At 37.0% G+C, this 15,803-nt stretch overlaps 1 protein-coding gene across 1 annotated transcript; it reads left to right on the forward strand.

The window, feature by feature from the left end:
- Positions 1 to 231: 231 nt before the first annotated feature.
- Positions 232 to 15,747, forward strand: LOC104401271 (maltase-glucoamylase, intestinal-like; the record flags this gene model as incomplete). The annotated part of the gene is made up of 17 exons (XM_010023645.1): positions 232 to 402; positions 1,291 to 1,440; positions 3,043 to 3,249; positions 4,077 to 4,231; positions 5,472 to 5,640; positions 6,464 to 6,560; positions 6,668 to 6,780; positions 6,885 to 7,010; positions 8,093 to 8,221; positions 8,339 to 8,446; positions 8,724 to 8,786; positions 9,037 to 9,171; positions 9,945 to 10,029; positions 11,008 to 11,146; positions 14,946 to 15,079; positions 15,505 to 15,539; positions 15,631 to 15,747. Coding segments are annotated over 17 exons (2,133 nt in total), but the record flags the coding sequence as incomplete, so codon positions are not given.
- Between the last annotated feature and the right edge of the window lie 56 nt (positions 15,748 to 15,803).

Raw genomic sequence — 15,803 nt, forward strand, 5'->3', positions numbered from 1 at the left:
TTTTTGGAACAAGCGAAAAAAAAGGAAGCTGTAACTCAACTATGAAGCATATTATATACATGGTGAGAAGCATTACTGTGATAATAATCAGGGTAATAATTAATATGTTAGGTAAAAAAACTATTGGCTTACTTTGTGCTGGAACATGAAGATTTAGAATAAATTGGTAAATCAGGAGTATTTCGATAGAAGTTTTTTAATAAAAATATGCTCACTGGTTTTTTTTTTCAGAATATTCTAAGTATGACTGCTATAAACAACAATTACACTGATCCAAACAATTTGATGTTTGAAGAAATCAAGATATTTGGATCGCTTCAGGAAATAACGGCAGTTACTGTATCTCAGAACAATGTTGTGGAAAATTCTCCACATAATATCACCTATTATCCTTCAGAAAAGGTAACAAGGAACAGGAAACCAGAAAGTAAACATCTATGAAATTGCATCACTTTATTTTATGTATTGCAAAAGACAGCACTCAGTAGTCATGCCGTTTCAATGAAATATGACATCTATTTTATTACAGAAGTATAATTGCGTTCAACTCAGCTGTACAGAAAGTGTATCTAAATTTTTCTCTCAGACCCCCAGTCCCACAGAAAGTTTTGTTATGCAGTTATTCATGTAGCAACATTTAGTGTCTAATAGGAGGAATAGCTTTATGATTTCATTTTAATATTGGAGGATGGTTACAAATACTTATGTTTTAAATTAATATTTATGCATTGATTTTTAAAACAAAATCAAGCACCCTGTTTAAATCTCCTTTATCACTTTGTGCAGAGTTTTTCACACGGTGAATCCAGAAAGCATCGACACACAGCATTCATGTCCAAAGCAAGTGCGTTGCTGCTAGTGGGGAGCTTTCATGAAAGTGCTTTCCCACACTAAGGATCGTTCCAGCATTGCTTTGAATTTGCATTGTACACCCTCCTTAATTATTGCAAGCACCTGAATTATCTGTTATGTTATCTCAGTTATTGAATCAAAATACTTTTTTTTTTACTTCTTGCATTCATATTTCTAAACATGAAGGATCTGTGTCCTTATCTTTTTCCTGCTTTATTCCATGGAAGCTGTGGGATTGACTAATTTTTTTTAGATTAATTTTTTAGATTTTATCTGCAAGCATGTCAGTTATGTGTGTTTGCAAAAGTGAGACTACATCAAATGTTACAGGACAAGTTTGTGAATTTACACGTAACAAAATGTATTGTTCTCTGCTGACTGAAGGGCAAATGGATGTGATGTAGGATTTATTAACTGTTTATTGTTTAATATTTACAGGTTGCTCATATAACAGGACTTCAGCTTGAACTAGGAAAATCTTACACAGTAGAATGGACTCAACAACCGAGTGTCAATGAAAGGTTTGATTGTTATCCCAGTCCCAATCCAACACAAGAAAGATGTGAACAACTTGGCTGTGTCTGGGATGTAAGCAAAAATAATTTCTCTAAATTAATGAGACAAAAACATTTTCAGGACCATAGCTTTCTCTTTATAGCTGTTACAGTGGAAAAAAAATAGTCTGGCAGATTTGTCAGATTTAAATAAAATGGGGGCACAGACATCAGCTGTACTAACAGATGTTATTCACCTCACTAAATCTAAGGTAGTTGCCAACTATGTAAGTTCTTTCAAAGTCTAAAATGTGGTATTTTTTGAAAGATGGAAAAAAGTTATATTAGAGTTATGAAAAAATAGAATAGTATCTTCAGCTACCTCTTCTGCTTCACTAGCACTGTGGCCTGTGAGGCATATCGCCTTTGTTGCATCTTCATAGTCACTCAAGTATATTTTAAGTCAAACTGATTCCTCTGCATCTCAGTTTGGGAGGAAATCCTTAAATCCACCAAAAGTTTTGATTCTTATGTGAACTTAATTGCATATATCCATATTGAGGAGCTATTCTGAAATCATAATCTCTGACATGCAGTTATTTAACATTTATTAATGCTTCATTTATTAATGCTTCATTTATTAATATCCCATGGGATATTAATAGGATATTATATGGGAGCTGTGTGCCCTGGCAGGGTTAAACTTTAGAGGGTACCTCCAACTAAATTACTCCATGATCCTCTAAATCTAAATTTTACAGCCTGGACATACCTCCTACTGTTGGTCATGAAGACCAACATTCTCTGCTACCTACTCTTGAACCAGCAACAGCTGAAGTAGCTGTTGGACTGTCCTGGTTTTGTTGCACTATTAGGAATATTTTTTGAAATTTTGGACTTTTGGAAGTGACTGTTCTTGTGAAATGAAACTCTGGTCCTGTTATGAATTGAATATGTTTTGAATGCTTGCTCAAGCACTTGAGAAGTGCTTCGATTTTGGTGAAAGCAGATGAATAAATATTCATTAACAAAATGTGCAGAGCAGACATAGTTTCATGTGAAAAACTAGGCAGGATTGACAGCAAATATCCACAGGTGAAAGGCTAATGCGTTAATGTACACCAGCTCATGTGACCTCAGAATACCTAGTTTGAGTGTTTATGTTCAACTGTAGCAGGAAACTGAAAGTAATTTTGATCTTGCTGTCAGGAGATCTTCAATAAATAGGATGTAACTCTCAGTGGATATTTTAAGGGTAATTTGTGTGAATAAAGCCAATGGAAAGGTCTCACCTGAATATCCAATGGGTTTTGGGCACATCCCCTTGAAGGCAGCCAGGGACCAGAGAGCAAGGGTATTAAAAGGGAGGAAGCTTTAGGAATTGTAAGAGGCCAAGACTAATTTATGTTGTGGGATTGAGTTGAAGATCACAGATACAGGGAAATTAAATTCACTTTCATAGTACAAGCATTCAGTTTCCTGACTGAACTATTTGTACAGCCTTCACTGGATCGTTTGTTTATATCTGATTTAGTGTAGAGATCAATGGGTTCTGTTCACTAATTGAATAAGTTTTTCCACTAGTTGATAGATATCTGATAAAAATGGGAGCTTTGGATTCCATGCTGATAACTAACAAAAAATGCAGCAGGCCAGTGTAGCTCACTAACCTGTAACTTATTTCTGTTTGCATCAGGCAACATCAGACCCAGATATTCCATCCTGCTATTACAGCTCTGACAATGCTTATTCTATAGACCAAATAGAATACACCTCATCAGGTTTGGCAGCCAACCTCATCTTAAACAGTGCCAACACCAAAGCTAATGAGGAATACACTACCCCAATTAGTACACTACGATTGGAGGTGAAATATCATCTCAACCACATGCTGCAATTTAAGGTAATGTCATTCCAGAATTTCTATGAGTATGCAATGTCCCATTGTTAAAAATAGCCTTATTTATAGAAATTGTAAGGGCTTTTTCTAGTCTGTTTTATATTACACAGACTGTAACACCCTTGCCTACATATGTTTCTCCTTCTAATCAAGTGTTATCACTCTTAGCTTGCATATTTTTTGTCCTAGAATTTTGTACTCAGTTTTACAATGAAATTATATGAATCAAAGATATAATGTCAATGTATACCTAAAATGTCAACCACAAACTCTGGAACTGAAGACATTTTATTAATATACAGGCAAATTCATCTATAAGCACTATCATGACCATACAGTTTATTTTTAAGTTAATCATTCTACTATTCTAAAATTTGTAATACACTATTGTTTAAACCATAATTTATTACTGTGCATTTAATAATACTGAAATAATTGTGGTGCTTTAAAGCAGCCAGGCATAAAAAACTAACTTTTGTCAGCTTTCAGAATACAGTAAACTTTAAAAAGAATCTTTCAAAGTTGTCTAAGAGATGAATCAGAAATATATTCACTCTATATACATATATATAACTATAATTTAAATACAGGTATATACTTTAAATTCAATAAATAATTAGACAAACCATTCCTGATCCAAAATAAATCCTAAAGGTTTGTTTTTTTTCCCCAAACAAATTACTGTGAATGAATTGGTCAAAGAATACATATTGAAAGAAAACATTCAGCAAAGAGTTTTCAACAATTTTCTGTCAGATTCAGATTTCTATTACTATAGATAAAATTTCAAACAACTCATTTATTGAAATGAATTGATTTTTACTTTATAGATCTATGATTATCAAAACGCACGATATGAGGTTCCAGTACCACTAGATCTCCCGAGCTCCCCAACAAGCACGGATGAGGAACGACTCTATGAAGTATCAGTTCAGAAAAAACCATTTGGTATACAAGTTCGTCGCAAAAGTACAGGAAGACTCATGTAAGCCATAGTAATTTTATTTTTTTCAGTTGGTTTAGTTAGCTCTTTTCAAGCCAAACCATTTCCTTGTGTACTATGTTCTAAGTCCATTAAGACTGGCTCTTGTACCCTTCCCAGGAAATGGTTCTGTCTGCCAAATGCCAGATGCTGCTCCAGTGGAGATGGTTTCACCATTGCACTGTATGAGAACGCTGACCAGGGAGAGTTCAGAGAAAGTGCCTAAGCAATATCCTGTTTTTTTTCTCATAATTATCTAAGATTTCTCCCTGGTCACTTCATAGTCTGACACTTGCTAAAAGACCTCTACAACATGTTGAAGTGTGGAACACAGACAACTCCAAAGACCATTTCTCGTGCAGTTCCCAGTTGTCTGAGAGGCACAACAATTTTCCACGTTTCCTAAATTTTTCCACAGGTGACCACAGCACTGATCGTTAAGGACTGATCATTTGGTTTGGTTTTGATGAATGGTTAGGAAAAAAAATAGAAGTAGGGTCTTAACTAACTTGCAGATTGATTTTGGTAACATGACAGCCAATAAGTCTGATAGGAGCTGCATTTTTTTCCTTGATTAAGCTGAAGTCAGAGTTAAAAACCAGGAAACGTTAGCAGCTGCATGTGTTATGGTTTTATAAAAAAAAGCCAACCCAAAACTTACGTAATTTTTTAAAGAAATACCCAAAACTTAATTGCAAGCTGAGTTCCTTTTTGCCAACCAGAGTAATCGTTCAAACTACAGTTCAACCTCTTAGAACGATGTAATTCTTTGGCAGAGCACCATCAGTTTGGTTTCTGACTGTAAACATGCTGATTTACAACAAATACAGTTTCAGTGTAATCTGCAACAAAAGTCCAGTGAACTGTAAAAAGAACCTTATTTACTGTATTCCATTTGGCACCAAGGATCAGCCTGGGAGGAAAATAAGATTATACTCTCCTGAAACATTTTTTTTTTCACTATATTGCCAAAATATGATGCAACTTGGTGTGCATGATGCCTGTGTATAATATATATCTCTCTGAGAGACACAGAGGACTTTGTGTCTCTAAATTGTGTATCAAATTCTTAGACAGCCCCATTTCATGTGCTTAAAGTTTTCTCCATAAGCATAACAGATTTATTCCACCTTTACTGAAGAATGAGATTTTCAGAGAAAAAGAGTAGCCTAAAAAAAGTGTCAGCTAAACACAGCCCTGAAAACACTGTATTCTTGCTTTTATTTTCTTCTTTCGATTTTAGCTGGGATTCGCAGCTACCCACCTTCACGTTCAGTGACATGTTCATTCAGATTTCTACCCGTTTAGCATCCCAATATATATATGGATTTGGAGAAACTGAACACACCATGTTTCGACGTAACATGAGCTGGCACACCTGGGGAATGTTCACAAGGGATCAGCCTCCTACTGTAAGTGGAAACAAATGTGCTTTTTGGACCAATGATGCTAATGTGTGGAGGTATCCAGCAGGACTTCAAAGTCCAGTGGATGCCTGCTGGTACTGGACACATATAATGCTTTGATTGTAATTATCATGGTTTATAATTTGAATTGTGTCTCAATGGCAATGGTCTTCTCTAAACATATTCTTTGTGACCAGCAAGACCAATGTGTGGAGTCAGATGTCAGAAGATAAAAAATGGCTTAGAAATAATACCACATTCCTCCTTTTTTATTCTTCTCAGCTAATTATTCTAAAAGCTAAACATGAGTCAGGAGAACTCCTACTACTTTGGGATTAATTTAGTATTTACAGAGGTAAATCAGAAATCTTGTGTCTATGTTTATACCTGTGTTATTGCCTATTAGATAGCACAATGTTTGCAGTTTTTAGGGAATGACCAAAGAAATAGTTGAATTTCCAGTTCAGGTTTGTATATATTTTTGAGTAAATGAAAGTGAACAGAATGCCACCAGCATCTTCTGATCATACAGATACCTGCTACTCTTTGAAAAGAAGGGAAAGTTTTCTCCTGGGGAAGCACTTTCTCATTAGCAGTAATATCTTTGCTTTCCTTTCTGCCTGGTCAATCTGAAGAAAACTGACTCAAATTGTGAAGTTGAAAGTAGTGTTCTGTAGGTATGCTTTGTAGGTGTGTAGGGTTTAAATATGTAATTTTGGAGTTTTTGTTGTATGCTTGGCAGTCATGTCTCATATTAAATTTATTAATAAATGTAAGTTAGTGAATGCTTGATATTTCCCTAGTAAAATGCATGTTATGTTGTTTGCAGTACAAGTTGAATTCCTATGGTTATCAGCCATTTTACATGGCTCTTGAAGAAGATAGCAATGCCCATGGAGTTCTTTTGCTTAACAGCAATGCAATGGGTAAGAAAACCTTAGATTTATTTTCTGTATTTTATTTTTATTATCAGTGTTTTGCAACAGTGGCAAGTCAAGGCACCCTTTTCTCATTTCATTTCCTCCATTTCCAGATGTGACATTCCAGCCAACACCTGCCCTGACATACCGCACCATAGGAGGAATCCTTGACTTCTACATGTTTTTGGGCCCAACTCCAGAACTTGTTGTCCAGGAATACACTGCAGTAGGCCTTTTACTCTGTTACAAACTGGTTTTTGCTTGGTTGGTTGGTTTGGTTTGGTCTACTCATCTCAGCTATTCACCACAAATATTCTTTCTTATTTTTAGGTGATTGGACGACCAGTCATGCCACCCTACTGGTCTTTGGGATTCCAGTTGTGCCGCTATGGGTACAGGAATGACTCAGAAATTGCCCAGCTGGTGGAGGAGATGAAGGCAGCTAGGATTCCCTATGTAAGCTGGTAGCAGTTAACATTTGAACTCATGCCTGAACTTTTGACTTCCTGGTATTAACAAAGACCACTTAAAAACACAAAACCAAAACCCCCACCATGGTAGAGTAGAGCAGACTATTTTTATGCCAGAGCTAACCACAGAATCACAGAAGAGTTTGGGTTGGAAGGGGCCTTCAACGGTCATCTAGTCCAACCCCTGGCAATGAGCAGGGACATCTTCATCTAGATCAGGTTGCCTAGAACCACATCCAGCCTGGCCTTGAATGTCTCCAGGGACTGCACATCTACCATCTCTCTGGGCAACCTGTTCCAGTATTTCACCACCCTCATGGTAAAGAATATTTTCTTCACATCCAGCCTGAATCTCCCCTTTTTCAATTTAAAACCATTACCCTCATACATCTCTCTACATTCTGAGCCATGTTAAATGTAGGCCACAGGCTGCTGTAATTTCTTTAACATTCATACCAAAGCAGCACCCAGATGCCTTAGTCAGTCATGGGCTCTAGCCATGCTGGCTATGAAACAGCAATGATCAACAAGAAAAACAAGCAAGAAATAAAATGAATCATCACCATTTCAGTGGTATGGTTCTAACATTCTATGGCATATTGCTCTGTGTCTTATCAGCTATGATTTGGCACAGGTTGTTGCTGGGAAAGTTGGAATAGCACCTATATCTAACAAAATTATACTGTAAATTGAATATGACTCTTCATTTTAAATGTAATAAACATCATGATTTCAATACAGAACAACTGTTTAAACTGTTCCGTTACAGATAGGGTAAGATATGTACAGTTTCTGTGTACATACTTGTATGTACAAATCCAGGACTTTTTTCTCTGTCATGTGCTAATTTCTACCCTCAGACTAGATGCACCAGTGAAGGGCTTATTTTGTAGTGGACTTGCTGATAGGATGTGTAATATTCATTTAATAGCTTTAGCTTAAAGTTACAGCTGCTTCCAATTTTACAGTTCAGAAGTTCAGTATGTAATTTATTTTGGCAGATTTTCAACAAATTTGTATGTGGCAAAATAGAAGTTTTTTTGTTTTTTGTTTTTTTTTTAACTGCAGGATGTCCAATATGCAGATATTGACTATATGGAAAGGCAACTGGACTTCACCATTGGCACACGCTTTGCTGGATTACCAGCTCTGGTTAACAAAATAAAAGAAGAAGGAATGAGATTTATCATTATCCTGGTCAGTTTTGAATGCTACTTTTAACTTTCAATATATCATTGCAGAATGCAGAATATATTCAACAGCGTTTGTAAAACTGTTTTTTGAGCATATGAGTAAAAACGTTTTTAATTATAGGATCCAACCATATCTGGAAATGAAACCAATTATCCTACCTTCTCCAGAGGTGTGCAGGAAGATGTCTTCATAAAATGGCCCAATACCGATGACATTATATATTCCAAGGTACTCTTCGTAAAAAATGGTGATGGTAGAGGCATGCTGTATCCAAGTAAACACCATGTCAGCCTAGGCTTCAGTGCTATCCTTAGTGGGAAAGTTTGTTAATGGCATATTCTGGCCTGGCTGTAAATGACACATGTAATAAATACTACAAACTAATTGACTTCAGTTTGTGTTGTCATTCACATAAATATCAAGGAAGAATTGTTATAGCTGTCTTTTGCTGATGCTCATTCAGTGTGCTTTGATTATTTTATAATGATGTCCTTTGTCCTATTAGGTCTGGCCATTTCTTCCTGATGTGGAAGTCAATGAGTCACTGCCTGAGCAAACCCAAATACAGGTAAATATTGCTATGGTTTGCTTACTGACTCAAATATAGACAGAGCAGCACATGAATTAAGGAAAATAGCAGCAAACTAGTTGATGAATCTGGTGAGAAAAACAAGGTGCAGAAACTAGCTAGACTTCCTAATAGAGCCAAAAAAGTTAATGAAGAAATAATGTATTTGTTTTTTTAAACAAATTCCAATATTGTAACAGCAGGATGCTTTCAAACATGTATCTGTTTTGTTTTCCTACTATTTTTACAGCTCTATGGAGCACATGCTGCTTTCCCAGACTTCTTGCGCAATTCCACAGCAGAGTGGTGGAAGAGAGAAATCCTGGAGTTCTACAACAATCCCACCAACGCCTCAAGAAGCGTCAAGTTTGATGGCTTGTGGATTGTAAGTGTAGAAATGCACTCAATTTCTGTGGGTTTTTTTTCTCTGCCAGACTAGCAGAGAAGTTACACAGTGTAAGTACTACTGATGAAGCTCAGAGTGTATCTGGTGTTGAATTGCCATTAGGTAGCATAAAAAAAATAGGCTGGAGGGAAAGCAATCAGAGCACCAGGCAGAACCTGATCCCTCAACCAAAGGCACCACTTTGGCTCTAGGTTGTACATTTGCACTGCCTTGGTATATTGTGACTTTCTTCCTCCACAGTGACACTCTGCAAAGGGGAAATAGCACAGACTCACAGTTCTTCCCTTGAAATGCTTTGTGGCTCCTTGTCTCCCTGCACCATGCCAGGCACTGTAGTGATAGGACAAGTGGTAATGGGTTCAAATTTAAACAGGGGAAGTTAAGGTTAGATATAAGGAAGAAGTTCTTTCCTGTGAGGGTGGTGAGGCACTGGAACAGGTAGCCCAAAGAAGCTGTGAATGCCCCATCCCTGGCAGTGTTCAAGGCCAGGTTGGACAGAGCCTTGGGCAACATTGTCTAGTGTGAGGCATCACATTAGATGTGATCACAGTGGGGTTGGAACTAGATGATCTTAAGGTCCTTTCCAACCCTAACTATTCTATGATTCTATGATTCTGTCAAGAAAACATGGAATGGCAGACTGAAACTACAGCTGCAAGGGCTTCTTCTACAGTGCTGCTTGTTTATAATTTAGACTTTAGTGTTTTGTAGGTTTGAAGCAAACACAATCAGGTTTTGCTCTATGTTTTTAGGACATGAATGAACCAGCAACTTTTCTGAATGGTGCCATTGGCGGATGTAGAAATGAGCTCTTGAATATGCCACCATATGTGCCTCGTAAGTCTGATTACTCCTTAAAAGTTTTAGGTCATTATGGTTACTACATAATTTCTGATATGGTGTATGCGGTGTAAATACATAAAGTTAAGGTATATAAGATCACAACTCCTAACTGAAAGTGGCCCTTTAGTTCTGAGAGTATGGGTACATTTTAACCCCATCTATTTCAGTGGGAGCTGAAACTGCATGACATTTTTAAAAATAAAGTTATTCTCAGTTATTTGCCTGAATATGGATTTTGATACCTGTTTTAGATCTAGGTGCTTTGCTTTAGGCATGATAAAGAATGTAGTTCTCTGTTTTGCAGTTTTCTCAGATGAATAATGCAATTAAAATTTAGAAAATATCCTTGTGTCTCCTCTCATTATCATTCAGCTAGAATAGATTATATATATATATAAAATACAACTAAAATAGATAATTACCATTATCTATACTGTCAAATATTTGAAATAATTAGCATTCTTAGCTTGGCTTTATGTAAGTACCTGTGTATAGTATTAATTAGTAATTATTTATTAATAGTTTATTAACGTACTCCTGCTGCTTACTCTTGTTTTCAGTTATTATTAACAGTTTCTAAGGAATTGTAAGGAAGTCAATATTCAGACACAGACCATACTCCTTGCCACACCCATTTTCTCTGGATATATGGATGATCTGATGATGTTTACAAAGATTTGCAATGTCTTCTGAATTTGGATATACTCTGTACTCTTTGAACCTCTTTACTAAGAACATCTGTAACTGATCTATTAAAATACTTACAGAACCAGATGCCTACATAGAAATATTAGAAATATCCTATTTTGGAAATGCTATTTTTATAATTATAAATAAATAAATTACAGTACACATGCCTAAAAGAGACTGGCTATGAAATGATGAAAATTAAGGAAAAGTAACTCAAATCATTCATAAACATTTTGCATGTTCATTGTTAAGAAGTAAGTGTTTCTGTCCCATTTCCATTAGATTTGGGATATCGGTCAGATGGTTTAATTGTCAAAACTCCATGCATGGAAGGTCAACAATATCTTCCAGACGGTACCCCAGTTAGACACTACGATGTCCACTGTCTTTATGGATGGTCACAAACAAAACCTACCCTAGAGTAAGTGAAGTTTGCATACTTTCTCATTGTCTCCAAAACGTGTTACACATGAATATTCTGTGTCTATTTCTTATAGGTAAACTTTCATCAGTTTATTTAACATGCCTGAGAAATCTTTGTTTTCATTCCAATATCTTTGATTCTTCAGTTCAGCTACAAGTGGACTTTGACATTCAAAAGTTTAAGCAGCAGTTCCATATCTCTGGCAGTTGGGATTATTTCAGTCCCTCTGCTGCCCAGTTAGCACAGTAGTACCACCCATGGTGCAGGCAGGGTGGTATGAACCTGAGCTGCTGAAGGGATATGCAGAAGGGGAACTGGGTCTGCACAGTTCTGAGCTGAAGCTGTGCTTCTGTGATTTCACTACAATAAATACTTTCTGGAACTGGAGCCAGCTAGAAGAGAAAAACCTGGTCAAGCATGTCTATGCCTGCAGCTGCATCACTGACTGTCTCAGGACAAGCAGGCAAAGTCTTTGTTTTGAGTCTAGTGGCTTTAAAATCACTGACCCTGAGCAGATACAGTTTTCAAGGTAAATTTTAAAGACAGTTTACCCACGTCTGGTACTAAAGAAACTTACTGCTTGCCCAGCTGGGGAGCAATTCTTCATATACCTGTTCCAAGGACTTCATCCATGTAAACATTATTATTATGTTGTGCAAGCTTAGTTGCTGACCTGGATTATGAAATAAAATGGCTATGCTGCTATTTCTCATATAGTTTAATTTGGATGTAATTACTCGCCATAGAGTATTTCTTTCTGCCAACACATTCAAACACAACATATTGTCTTTTCAGCAGAGGTTTCTATTATGAGGCAGCCACCAAGGTTAAGACAGGGTGATGCTCTGCATTGTAACTGGGAGCAGTCAATCCGAAGACTGCTCAGGTATTCATTCACAAGGCAGAATGGAGAACAGGTCTGAACATTTTGATCAGCTCTTGGGAGCAGTAATTACTCCAGGATAGTCTCACATAATTACTGTAATTAAAATATAAAATACTTCCTGTTTCTAGGTTTGGCTGGCATGGGCTGGTTTACTCCTAGCACTGCCATTGTTTTCATCTTACACTGCACTTCCAGTGAGGGAAAATGAATATAGCTTTTTAACAATGTTAATTTAAGATGGGCTTGATTATGTCCTCTACTTAAAACAAATTGAGTAGTAGTGAAAGGGGGAAACAGTGTCTTTTAAATTGCAAGCTGTGTGCATAAAGCTTGAATTTTAAGAATTTATCTTCTCACTTACAAGGCAAATCTCATTATCTATCTGTTCCTTTCTGAATAGTATCCCAGCCTGCTATAGATAACATCTGATCTAATGGTAACATATCTGCTGTTTCATCTCCAATTCAATCAGTAAACAAGGAACAGTGTTTCTGTAGAGGTCTTAACTTTATAGACCTTCCTACCTTTAATATTACCAAAAAGGAATAAAATATTAAGGCTGCTTGGATTTTTGACAAAGTGGATGTTATACTTGGCAGCGCTGCCAGTCAAGGCAGAGTGAAACTGCTGACAGGACATGAAGGAATATCTGATACTTCCGCTGATAGCCAAATCACATGCAATTTGGGCATTGTAAGTAGACAATAATTCGACAGTAAGAAGAATATTACTAGCATTTCTCTGTATGAAGTAAATATGAACAGAAATGTAATGAAATATTTCCTGCTGTTTTGAGAGGTACCATAAGAGAAACTATTATAACTTACACACCTTTTACAGATATTCTCACACTTGAAATTTATAGAAAATATTATTCTCAAAAAATATATATGTATCTCAGTTCCCAGTTTATTCTTTGGTAGTAACTGAAGGAGTACTTGTGCAACAGAAGACATGTAATAGCTATTCATGGATATAGCTTTTCGTGGATACAGCTTTGGCTCAGCCCTGGAGCACAGAGTTGGTGCCTTCTGTTAGCAAAACACTCAGGCCATGCTCATCCTTGAGCAGTTCTATGCATCATATACACTTCCTTTACATTGGAAATGTTATCTGTAATTTCCAAAGCATTGTTGAAGTAGAGTAAACTAAGCAGAGGCTGAAAATGTTGGATAGCATGTTACAAAGAAATAAAGATACTAGAAAACTTACTGTTTGTCTTGGAAGAAATAATTACAGCACATTAGTCTAGTTCAATTACTACGGTAATTAAAGTGACTTGTGCAATTTTTCTGTAATTATAGTGTCACTAAAGCTGCGAATCTGGTAGAAAAATAAGTAAATAGTGCATTATTGAAGCAGCTGTTTAGACAATTATTGTGGAGCTAGCATTGGAAAGCAGTGTGATTTAATCAGTGAAGCTTTCTGACTAGTATTGTGGTTTAGTACTTTGATGTAATGATTCACAGTGCGCGCATGGCTGCAAAGGAGCTGTTCTAAGAAAGTGGAGCAGTAATGCATCCATGCCAGTCACACAGCATAGACCAACAGCATATGCTACAGGTGCTTTTATCTTCAGTGGAGCAACCGGGAACCATAAATTCCCCTGAACTCAGTGATTTTTGGGTTTTTTTTTTTTCCCCTTAAGCTTAGTTGGTTGCCTCTGCAGGTACTTTGTGGCAACAATCAAGGGTTTATTTAAGAAAACTGAATATTTTTTTTAAGTATTTGAGGAATGGGGTTACTTGGTTAATTGGTTCTCCATCCAGCTCATTCACACCCACACCTCCAGACCTCAAGAGCTCTTTTCCTGAGTCATCAGCAAGCCACAGTGTCCTCTCCCTATAGCAATGATCCTTAGCAAGGCCATAGCAGTTTAGTGCCAGAGTATCCTTAGAAGTTCAACAGCCCTTGCCTGGTGCTAGCTGTTTCTTTTTATACCCCAGACCAAAGTGCCTGCATGTTTCCCACCCTGTAGGCTTTCACCTTTAATTTGGGAAAGAAAAATAAGTCCCACCATCCTAAAAAGTTAATTAACCTCTGGTTGAAATCCCTTCTGCTTATGAGGAAGCCAAATGGATCAGACCTAGAGGTCAGCTAATGCTAAGGTAGTCACACACACTGGTAGTCACTCCTTCACTGTAAGACCTGTTACTTGCCATAAGAAGAAAAAAAATGGTTTAATATGTTGCTTCCAGACAAATCCATGTCGGTCATTTCATATTGATATGATGTCATCTTGGTATTTCTGAAGTTATGACAGATCCATTACTTATTTTTTTGTTCTAATAACTTTTTCACCACTGGATAGGTTGACAACTGGCAGGTCCATTTTGAGGCAACTGGCACCTCTATTTTGCCCCTTATGATCTTTTTGATATGATGTTTGCTGAACTATTTTTAACTGTTGCTGCAAGTTTTCAGGTATGCTAAAAAAGAAATGATGTGCCCTGGAACACATCATGGATACCTATGAAAAAATGCAAGTTGGGCTACATCTGCAAGTTGGGGATGCCTCACCCCTGGTAGCATTCAAAGCCATTTTAGACAGGACTTTGAGCAACCTGGTCTAGTGGAGGGTGCTCCTGCCCATGGCAAGGGGTTGAAACTAGGCGATCTTTTCCCTTCTAACCCAAAACATTCAATAATTTTATGATTTTAACATGTCCTTGCCTGCCTGTTCTTTTTTCAGTTACAGGTTGGCTGACACTGCTGAGCTACTGTTGATGTGTGAATCACAGTAAATTGCTATAAAAAGCATTTGCATTGGATGTATGCATATTCATGCATACAGCAATGCCCTCCTTCGCTATGAAAATAAAAGCCCTTTAGTTTCAGAGAATCTTATATAATAAATAACCATGTAATATTTCTCATGTAATTTGGTTTTTGCTCTATTTTCAATGTCAGAGGTTTGCAGAGTGCCACCAAGGAGCGTGGGATCGTTATCACCCGTTCCACATATCCCACCAGTGGAAGATGGGCAGGACACTGGCTTGGTGATAATACTGCAGCTTGGGATCAGCTAACTAAATCTGTTATTGGTATGAGAAAGAAGAGTATCTCTATTAAATTTACTGTATGCAGTTACTTCTCCTACTTCAGCTGCTTGCTTTTAGTACTCATGTGGTTTTATCTCAAGTAAGCAATTCAATTGAGGAGACATAATTTGTGGTCAATTCTTTTTTTCACTTCTGCACCAGGTGCTAGGAACTCCTTTATTCCCTTGGGACCAACCACCTTTGTGCCCTGTGTCCTGCCCTCATTTTTTAATTTGCTCCTAATCAATCAACTCCCATCTCTCTCTGTAGCAGAAAAACATGACACACTGGGTTTAGTGATTGATTGTTTCTTTTTCTCCTCATTCTGCACTACAATAAGTATTATCTATGTGAGCAATAGCATACTGAAGGGGGACACAAAAAACCCAAAACAACTGCCAGTAATATTGAATTGTTTTTCCTTTCAGGTATGATGGAGTTCAGTCTCTTTGGAATATCTTATGTAAGCTAATGAGTTCTTACCTTACATTTAATCACCTTGATGCTGTACATGATATTATTGTATCCAAATCGAGTAATTTTGAAACTTTCAGACAGGAGCCGATATCTGTGGCTTCTTCAGACACTCTGAGTATGAGCTGTGTATTCGCTGGATGGAACTAGGTGCATTCTACCCATATTCAAGGAATCACAATGAGAAAGGAACAAAGGTGAGTAACAATTTTTTAACAGTTGTTAATGGCTGGGCCTTTGCAACACAATGTAG

This window comes from Nestor notabilis, unplaced genomic scaffold (assembly GCF_000696875.1).
Source record: "Nestor notabilis isolate BGI_N333 unplaced genomic scaffold, ASM69687v1 scaffold17411, whole genome shotgun sequence".
Classification (NCBI taxonomy): Eukaryota; Metazoa; Chordata; class Aves; order Psittaciformes; family Psittacidae; genus Nestor; species Nestor notabilis.